The following is a 20687-nucleotide window of genomic DNA, read 5'->3' on the forward strand; positions in this document are numbered from 1 at the left end:
AATCCGAAATGGCACCCCTGCTCGGTCCCCACACACAGCCCTCTGTCCGTCGGTCCCCACATGCCCCCCGTCACCCTCCCCTTCCCTTCTGTTCTCTGTGTGGGTCTCGCTCCTCGTCCCCCTGCAGGGGCCGGTGGGGGGTGGGGCAGGGGAACATCCCCTCCCCCGCAGGGTGACCCCGTCTCTCCCCTGCAGCTGAAGGTGACCGAGGACGACCTGTGGATCCGCTCGTACGGGCGCCTCTACCAGAAGCTCTGCTCCAGCACGGGGGACATCCCGATCGGCATCTACCGCACCGAGAGCCACCTGTTCTCTGCCGCCGAGGTGCGGGCTGGGCAGCCGGGGCCTTCCCCAGGGAGCGGGACTGGGGCTGGGGCTGGGCTGGGCCCCCATCCCCCTCAGGAACTGGGTTCGGCCCATCCACGCCTCCCCCCGGGATCAGGCCTGGGCCCCACCCCCCGGGAACTGGGCTTGGCCCATCCACCCCCTGCCACGGGATCAGGGCTGGGCTCCCATCCCCCCCCGGGAGCAGGGCTGAGTCCCCATTCAGCCCCCCAGGGAGCAGGGCTTGCCCCCTCTCCATCCCCCCCCGGGAGCAGGGCTGAGTCCCCATTCAGCCCCCCAGGGAGCAGGGCTTGCCCCCTCTCCATCCCCCCCTGGGAGCAGGGCTGAGTCCCCATTCAGCCCCCCAGGGAGCAGGGCTTGCCCCCTCTCCATCCCCCCCGGAAGCAGGGCTGCCCCCCCCATCCCCCCCTAGTTCACACTCACGCCCCCCCTTCAGCAGTGGGATCATCCCCTCCAGCGTGTTCAGGGGCTGGTCCCCAGGGCGGGGGGTGGGGTGCAGGGGCAGACGGCCCCCCTGCGCTAACCCCCGCCCCCCAGCCGCAGGTCTCCGTCAGCGTGGAGGACTACGAGGACACGCGGGAGCCGCGCGACGCCCTGATCTGCCGCCTGGGGCCCCGCGACTCCACGGGCAGCGACCAGGCCGAGCAGCCGTTGCTGCGGCGCAAGAGCATGCAGTGGGCCCGGCGGCTAAGCCGCAAGGGCGGGCGCCGCCCCAGCAAGACGGCGGCCGAGCGCATCAGCCAGCAGCGCCTGACGCTCTACCGCCGCTCCGAGCGCCAGGAGCTCAGCGCCCTGGTCAAGACCCGCATGAAACACCTGGGGCTCTCGGCCGCCGGATACAGTACGGGGGGGCCGGGCAGGCTGGGCCCAGGGCTGAGCTGGGGGGGGGGTTGGGGGTCCCAGGGGGGCTGGGCCCAGGGGCTGAGCTGGGGGGTGTCTGGGGGGGCTGAGCCCAGGGGCTGAGCTGGGGGGGATCTGGGCGGGCTGAGCGAGGGGGTGTCCGGGGGGGCTGGTCCCAGGGGCTGAGCTGGGGGGGTGTCCCGGGCGGGTTGGGCCTGGGGGCTGAGCTGGGGGGTGTCCAGGGGGGCTGGGCCTTGGGGCTGAGCTGGGGGGGGCCCGTGGCAGCTGGGCCCGTGGGGGTCCCGTGGGGGCCGGGCCCGTGGGGCTGAACAGTGGTTGGGGCTGGTCCTGGGCCGACTGACTCCGCCCAGGGATGGGTTAGGGGCCGGGTAGGGGTCTCACCCTCTCCCCCCGCCCCCCATCCCGCAGTGGACATGATGGACCACGGCAACACGCTGTCCTACATCCTGCTCAACCCCTCGCCCGACACGCGGCTGGAAATCAACGACGTGGTGTGAGTGCCGGGCGCCGGGGCACAGCCAGCGGGGGGAGGGGGCTGCTCTCTGGGGGGGCACCCACACCCTCTGTACCCTTCCCTCTTGATCCCCATCCCCAGGCTTAGCCCTCCTCGCAGCCCCCAGCCCCATCCGGCTCCCCCGGCCCTCCCCTGGTGAGGGAGCACCCCCCAGCCATGGGCCTGGGAGGGGGGAGGGCCAAGCTCAGCAGCCCCCCAGGAGGGGGGTGTGAGGTGCTGCCCGTGGGAGCCAGCTGAGGTCACTCAATCAGGGTGAACTGCAAACAAAATGGGGCAGACAGACCCCAAACGCTGGTGGATATTCCAATACTTAGATTTACCAACCAGCACCTAACAGCCTCTGTAGAACCTCCCTGGTTACTCAGAGTCCAACCAACGCAGTTCCCATAAAGTGCCCAGCCTCAGGCCTCCGTCCAGACACACCTGTCAGATACGATGATGATTACTGAAAATCTTATCTCATCATATAAAAGAAAAGATTCTTCCAACCCCAAAGGGTCAGCCACACACCCAGGTCAAATGATAACTTAGATCTTACCCAAAATACACACTTAGAGCCAATTCTTATTAACTAAGCTAAAATTTATTAAAAAAGAAAAGAGAGAGAGAGAGTTGGTTCAAAGATCAATATACAGACAGACTTGAATTCAATTCTTGAGGTTCAGACACAGCAGAGATGATCTTGCAGTTGCCAAAAGTCCTTTTAGAAATAGTCCAATGTCCATATTCAGGGTGACTCCAGTCAGTGACTGGGGATCTCAATCCTTGTGGCTCAGGGTTTCCCCCTCTTGAAACCCAAAGCAGATCTGAGATGCAGCAGGATCATGTCCCAGGGTTTTATACATTTCCAGCAGCCTTTTGGCCTGAGAAAACAATAGGCTTAACTCTCCTTCTCCCAAACATCCTGGCAATTAGCACAGGGTAATTTATCCATTAAACAGTTCAGATCCAGGTTACCACAACCTAGGGTTACCATATTTTGAGTGTCCAAAAAGAGGACACTCCACGGGGCCCAGCCCCGCCCATGCCCCCGCCCCAACTCCACCCCTTCCCCAAAATCCCCGCCCCAACTCCGCCCCCTCCCCTGCTTCCCGCGAACATTTGATTCGCGGGAAGCCTGAAGCAGCAGCAGGTAAGCTGCGGGAAATGGGGGGAGGAGGTGTGGCCCAGTCTGGCCCCCCAACCGAGCGGCTCCCTCCGGTGGCCGGCCCCGGCGTCTCCAGCCTGGCTCGGCTCCTGGGGTGCCGGCTCCGGGCCAGCCCCCGGCCCAGCCCCCCCGGCCCCCGGCCCAGCACCGCCGGCCCCCGGCTCAGCACCCCCGGCCCCGCACCGCCGGGCCAGCCCCTGGCCAAGCACCCCCGGTCCAGCACCGCCGGCCCTGGCGCGGCCCAGCACCCAGCGGCGCCGGCCCCTCCCTATTTTCCTGGACATGTTTAGCTTTTTGGGATTTTCCCCCGGACGGGGATTTGAGGCCCAAAAAGCCGGACATGTCTGGAAAAATCCAGTCGTATGGTAACCCTACCGCAACCTGCAAAGAGACATAGAGACAATTATACTATTTCACTCAAGTGTCATCACAAATGTTAATACTCCTTTTTTGATCTTTGAATCAACACTAGCAATAGACCAGACTTGTTTGCTGACATCACAAGCCCTGAGCAAACACCTCCCCTTCTACCTCTTACAATGCAGATTTGCATTTCACAGCCCTATTCATTTACAGATCTTCCTAACCAGTCCTTAAGGTTCACCCCTGGGTCAGGTCAGTCTGGGAGGTAATTAACTCTTTCTGGCCCTGTCACCTTTCAATGAGATATTATATCACACTCATAACATCACAGGGGGAGGGCCGGGGCAGAGCCAGCCTGCTCATTTGGGGGGGAGGGGAATGAACTGCCTGGCCCCCGGCCCCCCCAACGTCTCCTTTGTCTCCCCACAGGTATCTCATCCGGCCCGACCCCCTGACCCTGGTCTCCGCCAGCAGCCCCAGCCGGAAAGCCAGCGTCAGCCGCTCCGAGGACCTCAAGGACAGCACCCACCTGTGACCCCAGCCAGGAGACACGTGCCAACACTGTGACCCCCCCGCCCCCCCTTCTCGGCAATGGACTCTGCCAGCCCCCGAGCCCAGATCTGCCCCCAGAGCACCGGGCACCTGCTGGGAGGGGCTTGGTCCTGCCGCCACCAGACCCGGTGCTGCCTCCAGTCTTTACGGCTCCCGGAGCCATGGGGGGCGCCGCCCAGAGAAGACTTGGGGCCGTGCCTGTTGCGGGTCCAGTGCTTTTCCATCGGCTCTGGAAAGACCAGCCCTGTCCCCAGCGCAGGCAGACAGGCTTGCCCCGCTGTGCCCGTGCCCACTGCCCCATGCCTCCTGGCGCTCCAGCTGGCTGAGATGGGCCCCGCGCCCTGCCCCATGCTTTCCAGCCCCAGAGATGGGAATCCGGCCCCCGAGGCTGGGGGCGCCCCCTGGCATGCCAAGGCCCTTAGGGCATTTCTCCTTGGCATCAGCCCATGCCCAGTCTCTCTTCCAGCTTGGATTGGGTTGTGTGCCCCTCCGCTCCCCCCAGGCAGCTCCCCACCCCCACACTGGGACCAGGTTGGGACCAGGGAGCCGAGCTGTCCGCGCTGGGCACCCCTCCTGTTTAAGGATCGAGGCCGGGCATGGTGGGAAATGCACTGCCCCCCCCAGCCACTGGTGGAATGTAGAGCCCCTCCCCGGGCCCGGGATATGGGCCAAGGGACTTCTTAATGCCAGAGATTCCTCCGGCTCTGGTCTCACTGTGAACATGGGCTCTTAGATGTACAGATACAATAAAACTCAAGAGGATCTCTAGCTGCCTTGGAGACGCTCCATCAATGTGTGTGTGTGGGGGGTCTGCCTCTCCCCACGTGAATCTCGCCATATTTCCTAGGATCCCCCATAAATCTCCAGCTCCCGGAGTGCTGTGATCACCGGAGACGTTTGGCTTTTGTTTATCCAACAATGAGCAAACCCGTGCAGCCGTCCAGTGCCAGAAGCGCCGGGCTCGGACAGAAGACGCAGCGCTCGGAGAGCTGAGCCGCCGGGCTGGGGTTGTTTAAGTCCTTGTGATTTTTCGCTCCGTTGGCTGCCGGCCAGCCTGGGGCGTTGGAAATCTGTGATTCGGTCTAAGCACCGCTCCCGACTTGTCACCTTGGCGGGATTTTAATCCTTCGGTTCGCGGGCGGGTGGAGGGGGCTCGATTTGCTGCCTGGTTCTTTCAGTTTAGGGTGCTGGTGTTTGGGGTGCAGCTCGGTTTGGGCTCCCCCCCGGGCCGCGCCCCTCTGCTGCCCTCAGCATCACCGGGCACCAGTTCCTGGGGCACCTCAGGGCAGGCAGCTCTCTTCCGGGGCCCGTTTACCCTCCCCGGGCCCCTGGGCTGCGGGTGCTGGCGGGATGGAGGGGGAGCTCGGAGCCGGACATGGGCTGGGCCCAGCAGGACAGCCGGCCTGGAGGTTGCTGCAGGCCCAGCTCGGGGGGACAAGGGAGGTTCACGCACTCCCAGTCTGGGACGGGTCCCTCCACCCCCAGTGGGGTCCTGAGCACTGGCCCCCTCACTCTGCTCTGCATTAGCCCCCCCCAGGTTTAGGGGGCTCAGGCCCCGGGTGGGGGGAGGTTGTGAGCAGCACTAAAGCGCTCTCAGAGCAGCCGGCCCCGGAGTGTGGGCCCCGCAGTGGGGCATGGTGGGTGGGCAAGGCTGCTGTCCACCTGGCCAGGCTGGCGCTGCTCTGGAGTTCAGGTGCAGGCGAGACGGGGTCACCCCAGGGTGGGAAAGGCAGCGGGTGGGGCCTGGACCATTCACTGCTCTGGCTTGGAGCAGGGGTGGGGGGTTGGTTCCTGCCTGCCTTGTTCTCTGCCACGGCCCGGACTGGGCTCCTCACCCCGGAGCACCCGCGGGGCCTGAACCCCGGCTGACAACCCTGCCCCAGCAACACCCCGGCTGAGGGCCTCTTCACACCGCTCCCTCGAACGAGGAGCCCCGGAGGGGAGAGGCCGTGGGACTGGGCTGGGCAGGGATGGCTGCGGGGCCGCAAGAACTGTGGGGCCTGGCTCGGCCGTCAGCAACTCGGCTCCAACCAGGCTGGAACCCAGGACCTGCAACCCCTGAGCAAGACTCACTGCCCCAGCTAGGGGGCGCTGGGGAGGGGGGCAGGGGCTCGGCGGGGGGTGCCGGGCTCCAGGGAGGGGGGCAGAGGCTCGGTGGGGGGTGCCGGGCTGCGGGGAGCGGGGCTGGGAGCGTGGCAGGTTCCCCTGCTGGAGCAGAGATGGGTCGAAAGGATGGAGACTCAGGACAAAGAGGTAGCGATGCCTGGTGGTTAGAGCGGGGGTAGGTGGGAGCCAGGACTCCTGGGTTCTCTCCCTGCTCTGGGAGGGAGTGTCCGGGGACTGCTACGTCCAGGTCCGTATTGTAGCCCCTGGCCTGGGGTGGGGCTGGGGGAGTCAGATTCCAGACTGAAAGGAGCAAGGGGCAGCCTGCCGGGCTCACATACCCAGCGCTGAAATGCAGCTGCCTCTGGGGTGGAGCCCAGCTCCTGTGTTGCTGTCCCTGACCTAGCCAGGGCTAGGGTGACCAGATGTCCTGATTTTATAGGGACAGTCCTGATTTTTGGGTCTTTTTCTTATATAGGCTCCTATTACCCCCCACCGCCTGTCCTGATTTTTCACACTTGCTGTCTGGTCACCCTAGTCAGGGCCATGCCCTCCAAATGCAAATCTCCCCGGGGAAGAGCCGCCCCTGATCCCCGAGCCCTGCACTGGCTCCGACCTCCGACACTGTGGCCCTTGCCGGAGCTGGTGACGACCCAGGGAGCGGAGAGCAGCCCCAATGCTGCCTGGGGACCCCACTGGGAAGCTGAAGGGACACTGGCAATCCAAGGGGTGACGACAAGAACAGACAGGGCAGTATGGGGGGAGGATCAGGCCCAGGGCTGGTGGGGGGAGGGGGAAGGATCAGGCTCAGTGGGGGGAGGATCAGGCCCCAGGGCTGCAAGGGCGGGTAGCCCAGAGATGGACAGGTGCCCTGATCACCAACCCCCAGCACCTGGCCATGACCGGGAGGGGGGGAGGGCCCCTGGGGCAGACAATGCCCAGACCCCACACCCGGGAGGGTCCCAGATCCTGGTACCCGGGGCCAGGTGGCAGCAGGGCCTTGACGTCAGGGAAAGTGGCTGGCCCATCCCACTCTGTCGCAATAAGTACTAAAGTACAGGTGTGGTGCCCAGCCCAGCCAGCCATCCCCATCCCCTGTCCCCAAGCAGCAGGACAAGGGAGGGAAGCAGGAAGTTTGTGAGGAGGGTGCGTGCTGGACACTGTCGTCAGCCACCTCGTGCAACCCTCCCCCCGCACCCAGAGCGCGTGGAATAAACTGGGCCGGGAGGGGGCCGGCGCAGGAGAGAGAGACGCGAGCAGGGCTCAGACGGGTGGCACCGCACGGCTCACAGGTGAGCGGGAGATGCTGGGAGAACGGTGAAGGAAAGAGGTGGGGAGAGAGAGAGAAACAGCTAGACTGAACGGAAAGAGACAAGGAAACGGGCACGGATGAGTGTGAAAGAGAGACAGAAGCGAGCGGTAAGGAAGGAAGGAGGAACACTTAGGAAGAAAGGAGCGTAGAATGACAAATAAGAAAGGCGGCTGGAGAGAGCGCGAAAGGGAGCTAAGGAAGGCAGCCAGCCGAACCAGCTAGAGAGGGATGAGTACGAAAGAAAGATGAGAGTAACAGAAATTAGAAGCAAATCTCTCTCTCACTCTCACTCTAAAGGGGTCGGACGAAAAGCCGCCCCGTGTCCCCCGTCCCTCCTGGGTTCGGTCCATGTTCTCTGTGCTGTGCTGGCTGGTTTTAACCCTGTCCCTCCCACGCTGCTGGCTGCCCCACAAGCACCGGTGGGTCAGGGCCCTGTTGCTTCAGCGGAGGGAGGGGGCCCATGTGGATCCCCCCAAGGTGAGTCCTTGGGCTCTGCAATTCTGAATGGGGAGGTGCTTAGAGGGAGAGTCCCGCTGTGGGGGGTCTGCAGAGACCAGGCAAGGGCTGGGGGGTCTCAGGGTGGGGGAGGGCTGGGGGCAGGACTCCCCAATGGGGTTCGAGTGGCTCCCGGGGCAGGCTGGGCTCGCTGAGGGCTGGGGTGAATTGCCGACTGGCCGTTTTTCGGTACTGCTTGTGATTCCTTCCCGGCAAACGGCTCCCGGCCCCGGCCAGCTTCAAACAGGGGCTTAGTCTTGCGCCTGGTGCTGTAGTCACCGGCTGAAATCAGGGCCCCGTCGTGCCAGGCGCTGCCCAGGCGCAGAGCGAGAGACCAGCCCGGCCCCAAAGATCTGGCAGTCTCACTGCACTGGGGTGCGGGGAAACCGAGGCACAGAGCATGGCAGTGACTCGACACATGGAGCCTGGGGTAGGAACTGAACTCTGATCTCCTGAGTCCCTGCCCAGCCCTTCCACCCCCACAGCCCCACATCCCCAGCTGGTACATTGGTGACATGACTCAGCGTTCAGGGGACTTGCACGGAAAACTCGAAAATCCTGCTACCGAGGCTGAAGCCTGGCTAGGAGCTTTAGCTGCCGGCCACATTCCTGCTCCCCCGATGGCCCGAGCTGGAGCTGACTCATATGCGTAACGCTCGGGGTGACCAGATAACCAGGGTGCACAATCAGGACACTTTTTCGGGGTGTGTGTGTGGGGGGTCGGGAATAGTTGCGTATAGAAGCCAAAGCCCCTAATACTGGCTGGTCCCAATCATAGCGGGACAGCCGGTCACCCTAGTAACGCTGCACTTGCCTGTCAGGGCGTCCAGGATCGGACCCGGTCTCTATCCGGCTCCCTGCGGCTGGGTGTGATGGGACTGAATGTAACTGACACGACCCCCCCATCCTGTCCTAGCAGGACTTTAACTAGCCCCAGAGACGGGGCCCCCGGCCCTTCCGGGGATGGTTCCCCAGCCGGCAGGGAGAAGCGGGGCCCCCGGCCCTTCCGGGGGACGGTTCCCCAGCCGGCAGGGAGAAGCGGGGTCCCCGGCCCTTCCGGGGACGGTTCCCCAGCCGGCAGGGAGAAGCGGGGCCCCCGGCCCTTCCGGGGGACGGTTCCCCAGCCGGCAGGGAGAAGCGGGGCCCCCGGCCCTTCCGGGGGACGGTTCCCCAGCCGGCAGGGAGAAGCGGGGCCCCCGGCCCTTCCGGGGACGGTTCCCCAGCCGGCAGGGAGAAGCGGGGCCCCCGGCCCTTCCGGGGGACGGTTCCCCAGCCGGCAGGGAGAAGCGGGGCCCCCGGCCCTTCCGGGGGACGGTTCCCCAGCCGGCAGGGAGAAGCGGGGCCCCCGGCCCTTCCGGGGGACGGTTCCCCAGCCGGCAGGGAGAAGCCGGGTCCCTGGCCCTTCCCAGGGGTGTTGGGGAAATCACATTTTCAGGTGATTCGTCAGCTGAAATGTGCTCTAACCAGATTTCCCCATCCCTGCATTCTTTGTCCCATGCCCTTTCGCTCACCTCAGAGCACCTGGCTCCAGCTTCCGCTGTCACCTTTGTTCCCATCATCCCGGAGTAGGTGAGGGGGCAGAGAGGCGCAGTGTTTAGAGAGGTGGGCTGGCCCCGGGTTTGAGTCCCTGTCGGACTGTGGGTGAGCCACGCGCTTTGGGGCCCCAGTGTGCAATGGGGATGCCCAGATACCAGAGTGGGGGCCTGGTAAGTACCTACCATTAGCGACTGTATAGTATAGAGTCCACCACTGGCGATACGAGCCACTGGGGCTTTCCATCCATGGAGTTCAAAGCACTTCACGGAGGCAGGACCATCCCCCCATCCCTTTTACAGAGAGGGGAAACTGAGGCATGGATCGGGGAGGAATTGGCACAAGATAATAGAAACCCTGACTGTGCTCTGACCACTAGATCCCATTCACCTCCCAGAGCTGGGGAGAGAACCCAGGAGTCCTGGCTCCCAAACCCCCCTGCTCTAACCACTAGACCCCACTCCCCTCCCAGAACTGGGGGGTAGCCTGCTGCTCTCAGCAGTCTGCCACAGCTGCCTTACTGTAGGGTGATCAGCTGTCCTGATTTCATAGGGACAGTCCCGATTTTGGGTCTTTTTCTTATATAGGCTCCTGTTCCCCCCCACCCCCGTCCCGATTTGTCACACTTGCTGTCTGGGCACCCTACCTTCCGGGCAGTAACACGACTGTCACCGCCTGTCTATTACCCCTAAACTCTGACCCCTGTGCTGCTAACGGCTCCCCTCGTGAACCGAGCTCACTCCCTGCTGTCCCGCCCCTGCTTCCCAGCCGGAAAGGGAAGAGGCTTTCTAACACAGCTGCCCGGGGAAGCTGGCGTGTGGGACTGGGCACGCCCGAGCTCTAGAAAGATTTTTACTGCTCTGGTTCCTGGGTGTGGAACATCTGTTGAGCAGCCAACACCCCAGGCAAGTCCCTTTATCCCAAGTGTAACACCTGTGAGCGCAGCACCGTTATCCCGGGTTTATCGCTGCGCACGTGACACACCAAGGACAAGCTCGGCCCGTGTAGCTGGCCCAGGACTAGAACCAGCGTCTTGCTGGGGCTCTGTGACAGGGAGTGACGGGGGCCCTGCATCTGTGCAATGCAAGCGGGGCCTCACGCTGCCCTCAGGGGCCGTCTCTGCCCAGTCCCCTCGCTGTCCTTTAGCACCATCTCCCCATCCGAGCACCAGGGCTGCCTCCTCCCAGCGGTTCTCCCCCTGCGTAGCCCAGGCCTGACAATCTCACCCCGAGATCCCCGTGTCCAGCCCGTAGCTTGTGGTGGAGCTAGAGCAAAGATCTGAAGTCGAAGTACAGAGCCTGAATGAGGGAGCAAACGCCCCGGGCCTGGCCCTGACTAATCACCGTTCCTGATCAAAACCTGCCCCTTAGTCCAGTCCCAATGGGTGGGGCCCAGGGCTGGGGATTAATTGGGCTGGAATAAATGGACCCTAAGAGCCAGAGGTGTTAACACGACCCTGGAACCGGCCACCACGAACCTGGGGGAGGGGGTTGGGAGCTGGAGACTCTGCTCAGCGCCCTGGCAAACCCGCCAGCAAAGAGCCTTGGAGCCTTTTATTAGAGACCGAAAAGCAGGGGCGGGGGAGGGTGGTTAACGCAGTAAAGTTTTAATTTGAACACCAGCCCTGGGCCCCCAGCCGGGGAGGGGGTTCAAGCCCCGCCCTTGGACGCTTTGGGGTGGTGTTAAAGCCGGTGATAACTGGCCTGGTTGCGGGACAGGGATGGGCTGAGCGGGGCTGGAGCAGGTGTTGCTGTGGTTCCTAGATGACAAACACACGCCAAAGGGGGAAGAACAAACAGGAACCGCAGCATTTATTGTCTTTGAAATTGACTTTTCCTTATCACCTCGTTACTGGACAAACACAGGCCTGGCACACGGGCTGGGCAGCCGTACCAAGATCTGGCAAACACAGACCTGCGTCAGGCTGCCTAGGGTGGTGCTTTTTGTGGTCGCGGGCTCACCTCAGTGTTGCAAAAATCTCTATCAAAGCAGCCCCGTAGCAACCCAAAGGCACAAGGCGAGCGGTGGGAAAGAGGAGCTAGAAGGTGTGGAAGGAAAAGGCCACCCGAGGGGCGTGGGAAGGGCTCATATGCCAGGGGGTGGTTGTCCTCTGGGTCGCCCACTCTGGCCTGCTCTGCTCAGGCCAGCTCTTGGGATCGGGACAACAAAGGTCCAATGGTGAGGCCCCCAGCTGGGCCAGGGGCAGCACAGCCCATCCGCCCATGGCTTTGTCCACCCCTTAGGCCTCATTTCCAGCCCACCAATTCTGGCCCCATGCTGCCCTCGTTTCCCAGGCCTGGTTTTAACACAGTCCCTGAGTTACCGCAGGAGGCCTTTGGCTTGCGCCTGACCGTGTCGCCCGGTGGCACCGTTTCCCATCGGCGACGGCGTTCGTTGCTCTAGGTCAACGTGACGCTTCAGGGACTTTTAGTCACTTTCCCGCAGTGGCACTCACAATAGGACGTTAAATCTGTAGCCCCAGTTAGCATGACGGAGCTCGGTCAGACTTTTCCTCTCAACTGTGAGCAACTCACTCTTAATCTTCTCCTGGATAAACCAGCTGGAAACCAGCGTTGGCCGCTCCGAGGCCCTGCAGAGGAAGGTGCCAGCATTGGCCCTTAGCTTCTCTCCCTCCCGGGGGTCCGAGTTCCTCTCTCTGCAACACGCACCCAGCATTGCAGACGAGGTCTGGTCAGGGCCTTGTGTAACAGAACCACTGGAAATACCTTGCCTGCCAGCCTGGCTGAGCGGCCTGCATTCACGGTTCCTAGCTGCCTCCTGCCCCTCGCCTCCAACAGTGGCCAATGCCTGATACTTGAGAGGAAGGGCAGGGAGGGAAAGAACCTGGCGTGGCCTCGGCCCACTGTGCCAACCTGCAAGGAGGGAGGGGAGGAAAGGGGAAGTTGGTCCCTCCAGCCGTGCCCCCGTCCCTCCCTTGCTCTGCCAGGAAGCATGAGCTGCCATTGCCCTTATCTCCGCCTGTGTAATCCCACTCGAAGGCCATAAAACTAATCCAGGCTCTGAGAGAGTCGCCGAGCTCAGCGGGCTGGTGGGAGCTTCTCTCTGTGAAATGGGAATGGCTCCTACCCACCTGACAAGAGTAAATACGCTAACCACTGCCAGGGGCCCAGAGGCTGCGGCCCAGAGCTTGGACAGTCTGATGACCAAAGGTTCATTAGCCAGCCAGAAGCTGGGAATGGGGGACAGGGGATGGATCACTCGATGATTCCCTGTTCTGTTCATTCCCTCTGGGGCACCTGGCATTGGCCACTGTCAGGAGACAGGACACTGGGCTAGATGGACCTTTGGTCTGACCCAATCTGGCCGTTCTGATGTTCGTAATTAGAAATAGAATCCGCCACTGACAGCACGAAACTAAACAATGCCACCAACGAACCAGCGAGGGAGCAGCCAAGGTAGATTGGAATCCAATAGTCTAATGAGGACCACATGCCGGTCCTGAAAGGGAATCCACGGTGGTGCACGTCCCGTTGGGTAGATAATGTTACCAGGCCTCACAGCGGGTTGGACGGTTTCATACTGAAACCACATTCTGGGGTAGTGTCTAAGCTATAACGTCAAGGCCGCTCGGCGTGCGGCCCCCAGCAGCAGGACACGGGACGTGGACTTTGACAGATAACATGCGCTTATTGGGCCAATAAGACACAGCTACAGAATGTTATCAGGCCTCAGAGCGGGTTGGACGGTTTCATACTGAAACCACATTCTGGGGTAGTGTCTAAGCTATAACGTCAAGGCCACTCGGCGTGCGACCCCCAGCAGCAGGACACGGGACGTGGACTTTGACAGATAACATGCGCTTATCGGGCCAATAAGACACCTTTACAAGCAGATGTTTAGTTTTCGACCTGTGTCATCGTGAAACTCTTTGGAAAGTTGCATTGTGTAGGGGGAAAGTTCAAGGCTCCATTTCAGATCCAGATCACGTCAACTGATCCCCGGTGTGTGGTCTCCTCTGTGCTAGTGTCAGCGTTTAAGGCCAGAAGGAAGCATTAGCTCTGCACCTGTGTATCACGGGATGTGACATTGCACCCAGTTACAGCCCTCAGGAGACAGTCCAGCAATGCCCAGGCAGGGAATGTGATTAGGTGAGGCGTGCCCAGGTGACCACAGCAGGTGCCTCGCGCTGCAGAGGAAGGCGAACATCCCCCCTCGCTCCCCCAGATCACTGAGCTGGGGGAAATTTCTGCCCCAGATCTAATGATCCGTTTGAGCCTGACCATGGGAGCGAGAATCAGAGGCCAGGCTTCTGGACAGGAGTCTCTGGACCGCCTCAGGGCACCGGCCCACCCCGCCTGGTGGCCCAGCGCTGCTCTGTGCTGCTTCAGAGGATGGTGGCAAATAAAACCCAGCCCAGAGCACAGTGGTGCGTCAGGCACAACGCCTGCCACGCAACTGGCTGCGCCCCCTCAAGGAGGGTTGTGCTCCAAGTACAGAGTCATTTCGCTGCGATCTGGGGCCGGGCTCAGAGCCCCGGTAGGTCACCGAAGGCGGGAGAGCGACGGGGAGGAAGGACTGAGCCTGACGAGGCCCCGCAGAAAACACGTGGCAGCATCTGCAAAGGGTGGGGCCAGCGAAACACCGCTGCCCTTGTCTTCACGGGACCCCCTCCCCCCCACCCCTGGAGGCCCAGGCTCCGGCTTGGGGAACATGAGACCTGGGAATTTTTCGCTTCCTGGCTCATGTCCAGTGATGTTGCCCAGCCCGGCTGAGTGACGCCTGATCAGAGACTGGGGTCGGTTCATGGCACCGCTGCCCACATGCTGCTGCTGAGGCGCGTGGCAGAGGCACCCACCGTTCCCTTGGTCACGCGTACAGCCCCTGGCGCTTTCCTGCCTGGGGCCCTCAGCGCATTTCAGCTTCCTGCAGATTGTCACTTACCGGCCGCCCCAAGCTGGACGCCAGGGGAAACTGAGCCCCAGTGGTGCCATTGCTGTTCCCAGCGCCGGGGGGTGCAGCTCCCATACGTCCCTTTCCCCCATTGTTTGGTTCTGCGACTGCTTTTCTTGCAAATTATCCTGGGTTATTTTATGAGTGGTATTTATTAGGTGTATTACGGTAGCACGGGGGAGCCCAGCCATGGGCCGGGACCCACACCAAGAACAGAGCGGGGGTCCCTGCCCCACAGAGCCTCCAATCGAAGTCAATGTTACCTAGCTGAGCTCTTCCCCCCCCCCCCCCCCCCCCAGTGCCTCGGCGTCAGGCCAGGGCGGCAGTGGTGGGGGACGAGCCGTTTGCAGCAAAGCAAAAGTGGCTGCTGGGTTGTGGCGAGGTCGCACAGGAAGGGTGATGTCAGGGAAGCGGACGTGGGCTCAGCGCACAGATCAGTGGAGGGGGCCGCGCAGGGCTGGGGACGGTTCTGGGTCCACCGGACCGTTAAGAGCAGGTTCTGACAGGGAGCCGGCGGCCAGGACCCACCTCACCTGGCACAACTGGCCTTAAAAACTTCTGGGGAAATGCTGCACAGAGAAATACCGTGGGGTAAGTGCGGGGAGAGGAAATTGGGGGTGGGGCAGAGCTAAAGGGCCAAAAGTGTTTCCCCTCCTCCCCAGCTTGGCCAGGGAATCGGGCTTTGGTTCTGCTCAGGTCGTGATGCGGGGCAGGCAGGGCTGGGCAGAGACTTTTGACACAGGTTCCAAAGGCCTGGCTCTCGGGCGACTGGTCTAGAGAGGCTGTGGGATCTAGTGGTTACAGGACACCTGCACCCTGGGCTTAGCTCCGGGAGGGAGACGGCTTACAGCAGGATGGGGCCTGAGAGCCAGGACTCCTGGGTTCTATGCCCAGCCCTGAGAGGAGATGGGGCAGGGTGTGGGGTGGTTGTGGAGGAGGGGTGGGAGCCAGGACTCCTGGGTTCTATGCCCAGCCCTGAGAGGAGATGGGGCAGGGTGTGGGGTGGTTGTGGAGGAGGGGTGGGAGCCAGGACTCCTGGGTTCTATGCCCAGCCCTGAGAGGAGATGGGGCAGGGTGTGGGGTGGTTGTGGAGGAGGGGTGGGAGCCAGGACTCCTGGGTTCTGTGCCCAGAACAGAGAGGAGATGGGGCGGGGTGTGGGGTGGTTGTGGAGGAGGGGTGGGAGCCAGGACTCCTGGGTTCTGTGCCCAGAACAGAGAGCTCTCAGCGCTGTCACTAGAACCCATGTGTGCTTGGTTCCCGCTCTCGCCAGCAGCGCCCCCCAGGCAGTGGCACAGGGCCCGCAATTCCCCAGAGGATCGGGGCCCTCGGACACACCTGCCCCTCCCCTGCAGAGCAGCTCTTCCTGTCCCCTTTGCGGCGCCTGCTCGGGAGTGCCAGGGTCTCCTGGCCCCTCCGGGGCCTGGGCTGAGCCACTGGGAGGGCAGGCGCTGGGCCTGATCCTGCAGGCGCGTTCCCCCCTGCCTGTGCCCAGGTACTGCCCCCGCTGGGCTCAGCCAGAAGGAAGAAAAGCTCGTGAGCGTCACTAGACCCGGAAACCCACAGACCCACCTACGACGGCTCCCCCTCCCCGCGGGAGGTGCCAGGCACCTGGGCATGAGCCCGCTCAGCCATCCCCTGCGGTGGCTGGTGGCCCCGGCTCACTGGAGGCCCAGCAGCCAACGCCAGCTATGGGGAGAGCTGGGAATGAGCCAACCTACAGCCAGCGGGGACCCAGCCCCCAACCTGGCCAGGCCTGGCCCTTTCCTGTCACCCCCTTTTCCCAGCTCCTGACCCCCAAATTCCTTGTTCCCTGGCAAGTCTGACCAGAGGCCCCCTCTTTGCTGGAAGGGAAATCGATTTCCTCCTATGCACCTGCTTGGTAGGAAGGGGGCCTAGTTGGTGGGGCACTGGAGGGGGAGCCAGGACTCCTGGGTTCTCTCCCTGCCCCTGGGAGGGGAGTGGGGTCCAATCAGGGCTGGCTCTGGCTTTTTGGCCGCCCCAAGCAAAAAAAAAAAAAAAAAACAGGGCGGCCAGAACGGCAAAGCAAAAAACACCCTGCGGTGCGGCCGGAGCGCGGGTGCAGGGGACCGGCTGGGGGGGAGGGGGAGGGAGCGGGCGGGAGAGAGAGAGAAGGGGGCGTCCAGGGCTACAGCAGGGGCACTGCCACGCAGCCCTCCCGCTGCGCCGCCTCCTGCCGCCTGCCGCGAGGGCTCCGCTCCGCTCCGGGGAGGGAAGGAAGAGGAGTGCCCTGCAGGGCGGCCGGAGCGGAACAACAACAACAAAAGCGTCCGTGCCGCCCTAGCATTGGGCAGAACGCCGCCTCCAACAATCGGCCGCCCCTGGAGCCAGCCCTGGGTCCAAGGCTTAGAGCAGGGGGGGCCTGGGAGCCAGGACTCCTAGGTTCTGTCCCCAGCTCTGCACGGCCCCGCTGTGTGACCTTGGCATGTTTACCGTCTCCAGTTCCTGTCCCCACACTTGTCTATGTAGACTGTCTCTCACTGTGTCCGTACAGAGTCTGGCACGATGGGGCCCTGATCTCGGTTGGGGTCTGGGCAGCGCCCTGCGCAACGGGGCCCTGATCTTGGCCGCGGTCTGGGCAGTGTCCAGCGCGACGGGGCCCTGATCTCGGCCGCGGTCTGGGCGGCGTCCGGCATGAGGGGGCCCTGATCTCGGTTGCAGCCTTTCAGTGCTACCATCCTAGTGACATAATAACCCTAATAATTTCCAGGGAGGGTTGAGCGCTGTAACCTCACGTCCGCAGCACAAGCCTCTCCGGATTGCGCTAAAGCAGCAGCTCCGTTAGCGAGCGGCAGTAGTGGGCTGTTATCCTGTATGCAGAGCAGCCACTAGAGGGGAAATCTCTCTGTCCACCCCCCATCAGCTTAGTAGCGGAGTTAAATCTGCAGTGCCTTGATCCTCACACGCACCCCCACCCCCATGGGGGGGGGCAGGGCATCACACACAGGTGGAGTCATGGCATCACTCAGGAACGCCACGGCAGAGCAGGGCCTTGCCGCCGGTCTCCCAAGGGCTAAGCTAGAGCCCCGCCACAGGCCCATCTTTCCTCTGTCCACACAGCACTTTACACCCAACGCACACTGGGGCCTTGCAGGGGACAGGTTCATGGGGCTGCGAACTGCTGGGCAGGGGCTCCCGGCTCTGGCAGCTCCCCTTGGCACCAGCTCTTACAGCCAGTTTTCTCTGGAACTGCACTGCTGCCAAAGGCATCGATCACCCGTGGAGGAAATACCGCAGGGCCCCAGGAATGCTGCCCAGCAGCCGGCGGGGAGGCCCCAGTGGGAGAGGCAGAGACTCTTCCTTGTTTGCCTCCCTGCCCTGTGAAGATCTCTACTTCCAGGCTGTCTTGGGCAGGCTAGCCAGCTGCCACTCCGCATCCCAGAGCCATCCCCACTGGGCTGCTAGCCAAACAGACACAGCCAAGGAAAGGGCCTTCACCCTGCTCACCTAGGGAGTGAACCCAGGAGTCCTGGCTCCCAGACCCTCCCGCTAGGCCCCACTCCCCTCCTGGAGCTGGGGAGAGAACCCAGGCAGCCTGGATCCCAGCTCCCCACTTCTCCTCCCCACTGCCTTGATCCTGTTGCATTCCCAAGCAACTCTGGGGAGGCAGAAGATTAAATACATCAGCCAACGGGCTACAGCCGCAAAGCGGCAGGCAAGCACTGCCCACCGCACCAAGCTGTTTACACTTGGCCAAGGTGTCCGGGTGCTAATCTCTGCGTCAGACTCCCCCCCACCCCCCTGTTTGCTCTGGCCACAGGCCCAGACGCTGCTGGACTCGGTTTCCTTCTCACCCGGCCAAGGGGTGCCCCTGCCACTCCCGGACCTCTTGCAATCTGAGAATCAAAGTTCCAGGATGCTGGGGCCGGCTGGAGGAGCAGGTTCCGTGGGGTGACTCATGGAGCTGCCGTAGGAGGGGGCTGGCTGGTTTGGTCTCACAAGATCCCGGCTTGGTCTCTCCTAGCGCCTGCGTCCCAGAGACCAGGAGCCTCCCCACCCCACTGGGTGTTTTCCAGCCCCTGGTGTGTGTGGAGTACGGGGTCACTGTGAGAGAGACAGGAACCGCTGCTCACCGGCCACTGAGATGCAGCTGCCTCTGCAGTGGAGCAGCCCGTGTGCGCAACAGCCAGACGGCAACACGGCACAACGTTTATGGGGGGTGCTGGGGGACATACCGGATGGACGGTGTCTCCTGCTGCACTTGCGAGGGGGCTTTAGGGGAGGGAAATGGAATGAGGCAGGTGTATCCAGGGCAGCAGCGTTAGCCAGGTAGACAGGCCAGAGGACCTTGTTTTTAATGTCTCACCCACTTAGAATTAAGCTGCCAATTCAGAGGGGAGAGCGCCCCCTACTGAACCCCCACCCCACTCCCTGCAGCACAGCGCCCCCTAGTGCCAGACTGGGGCATTGGGGGCAGCTGACTGAATGGCATGCACCCCTTCCCCTGCAGTACACGGTGCTCTCCCATCCAAGAGCAGACCCAGCCCCCCCAGGAGATGGGGTCACAGCCCCAAGAGGCCGGGCTTGCTCCCCGTGGCTCCTGGCCGCTCTCGCGCTAATGCAGACGGGGCCTCCCTCTCTCTAGGTCTGCGCTGGAACGACACAGGAGAGGCCTGCGACTCTGCCCCACTGCGGCTGCCCGTCCCTGAGAATTCTGCCAGCATGAGGGCCGGCTTCCTGCACAAGCTGCTCTTGGTCTGCGTCTCCTCCTTCCTCTTCCTGCTGCTTGTCATTGTCCACCAGGACGCCCCCAGGACCCTGCAGCTGGGGCTCTCGGCCGCACCCCGGCGTGAGCCTGTGTCTGTGGAGCCACTCCAGGGCAGCCCCATCTTCCAGTGGCGAGGCACTGAGGAGGAGAAAGCCAGGCACTCCATGCCTGTGCCCGTGCCCAGCCGCCCGCCGGCGTCCACCAGGCACCCGCTGCAGGTCGTCTACCCCTACAGTTACCGCTTCCTCCTGAACGAGCCGGACAAGTGCCGGGAGCGGGCGCCTTTCCTGGTGCTGCTGGTGGTGTCGGAGCCCAAGGACATCGAGGCGAGGAACGCCATCCGCCAGACCTGGGGCAACGAGAGTGCCGTGCCCGGCGTCTCCATGGCGCGGCTCTTCCTGACCGGGGTCCACCCACACTACAGCTCCCCGCTGCAGCGGCTGCTGGAGGAGGAGAGCGCCCTGCATCGCGACATCATCCAGCAGGACTTCCTGGACACCTACAACAACCTGACGCTGAAGACGCTGATGGGCATGGAGTGGGTGAGCAGGTACTGCCCCAATGCCAGCTACGTGGTGAAGGCCGACAGCGACATCTTCCTCAACGTGGGCTTCCTCGTCCGGGAGCTGCTGCAGCCTCAGCTGCCGCCCAAGAAGGACTTCATGACGGGGTACATCTACAGGAACACTGGGCCGCTGCGGAGCAAGGCGTACAAGTGGTACGTGCCCCGGGAGGTGTACCCCAACGACACCTACCCCCCGTACTGCGGCGGCCCCGGCTACGTGCTCTCTGGAGACCTCGCCAAGAAGGTGTATGGGGTGGCCCAGACCCTCCGGGTCATCAACATGGAGGACGCGTTCATGGGGATCTGTTTGTACGAGCTGGGCGTCAGCGTGACCGACAGCCCCTGGGGCCTCTTCAACGTCGTCTGGCTGGAGTATGAGAAGTGCCGGTTCTCCAAGCTGGTGGTGGTGCATCACTTCGGGCCCACGGACCTGCTGAGGGTCTGGCCGGACTTCCTGGGCGGGAACAAGACGTGCCCCAGCTAGAGGGGTGGGGAAGGAGCTGGGACGTGTGCAGGACGCACGGGCAGGGACGCAGATTGGGCATGGAGCCTTGCCCAGACTGACACCCCAGCGTGTACACCCCCCTGCCGCTGTGTACACCCCCATGTACACACACACCCCCCTGCCGCTGTGTACACCCCCATGTACACACACACACACCCCTGTCGCTGTGTACACCCCCATGTACACACACACCCCCCTGTCGCTGTGTACACCCCCATGTACACACACACACCCCCCTGCCGCTGTGTACACCCCCATGTACACACACACACCCCTGCCGCTGTGTACACCCCCATGTACACACACACACCCCCCTGCCGCTGTGTACACCCCCATGTACACACACACCCCTGCCGCTGTGTACACCCCCATGTACACACACACACCCCTGCCGCTGTGTACACCCCCATGTACACACACACACACCCCTGCCGCTGTGTACACCCCCATGTACACACACACACCCCTGCCGCTGTGTACACCCCCATGTACACACACACACACCCCTGCCGCTGTGTACACCCCCATGTACACACACACACCCCCCTGCCGCTGTGTACACCCCCATGTACACACACACCCCCCTGCCGCTGTGTACACCCCCATGTACACACACACACCCCCCTGTCGCTGTGTACACCCCCATGTACACACACACACCTGCCGCTGTGTACACCCCCATGTACACACACACACCCCTGCTGCTGTGTACACCCCCATGTACACACACACACCCCTGCCGCTGTGTACACCC

The 20687-nt window shown here is 62.8% G+C and overlaps 2 protein-coding genes across 9 annotated transcripts in view; both read left to right on the top strand.

Annotated features, from left to right (window-relative positions):
* LOC128828485 (potassium channel subfamily T member 2-like) overlaps positions 1–4550 on the top strand; it is a 50501-nt gene extending 45951 nt beyond the window's left edge. For all 6 annotated transcript variants that reach the window (XM_054013190.1, XM_054013193.1, XM_054013194.1 and 3 more), the window contains exons 27-30: positions 196–324; positions 883–1186; positions 1615–1699; positions 3660–4550. In XM_054013190.1, coding sequence (XP_053869165.1) covers positions 196–324; positions 883–1186; positions 1615–1699; positions 3660–3765 — 624 coding nt within the window. In that variant the 3' untranslated portion in view covers positions 3766–4550. The remainder of the gene's footprint in view (positions 1–195; positions 325–882; positions 1187–1614; positions 1700–3659) is intronic.
* A 2574-nt stretch (positions 4551–7124) lies between these two features.
* Positions 7125–20078, top strand: LOC128828392 (beta-1,3-galactosyltransferase 2-like). 3 transcript variants are annotated; one of them, XM_054013053.1, is made up of 2 exons: positions 7125–7177; positions 18741–20078. In XM_054013053.1, the coding sequence occupies exon 2, from the start codon at positions 18818–18820 to the stop codon at positions 19910–19912; it is 1095 nt and encodes a 364-aa protein (XP_053869028.1). In that variant the 5' UTR covers positions 7125–7177; positions 18741–18817; the 3' UTR covers positions 19913–20078. The 3 variants fall into 3 exon arrangements, with proteins under 3 accessions (XP_053869028.1, XP_053869029.1, XP_053869027.1); XM_054013054.1 differs by having other exon boundaries at positions 7141–7215; XM_054013052.1 differs by lacking the exon at positions 7125–7177 and adding an exon at positions 14611–14727.
* The last annotated feature ends 609 nt before the right edge of the window (positions 20079–20687 follow it).

This window comes from Malaclemys terrapin, chromosome 23 (genome assembly GCF_027887155.1).
Source record: "Malaclemys terrapin pileata isolate rMalTer1 chromosome 23, rMalTer1.hap1, whole genome shotgun sequence".
NCBI lineage: Eukaryota > Metazoa > Chordata > Testudines > Emydidae > Malaclemys > Malaclemys terrapin.

Excerpts from the sequence above, each read along its gene's own strand:
- LOC128828392 (XM_054013052.1), top strand. The coding sequence starts at position 14,703 with ATGCTGCACAGAGAAATACCGTGGG. Across the intron at positions 14,728-18,740 it reads GCACAGAGAAATACCGTGGG|GTCTGCGCTGGAACGACACA; the intron begins GTAAGTGCGGGG and ends CCCTCTCTCTAG.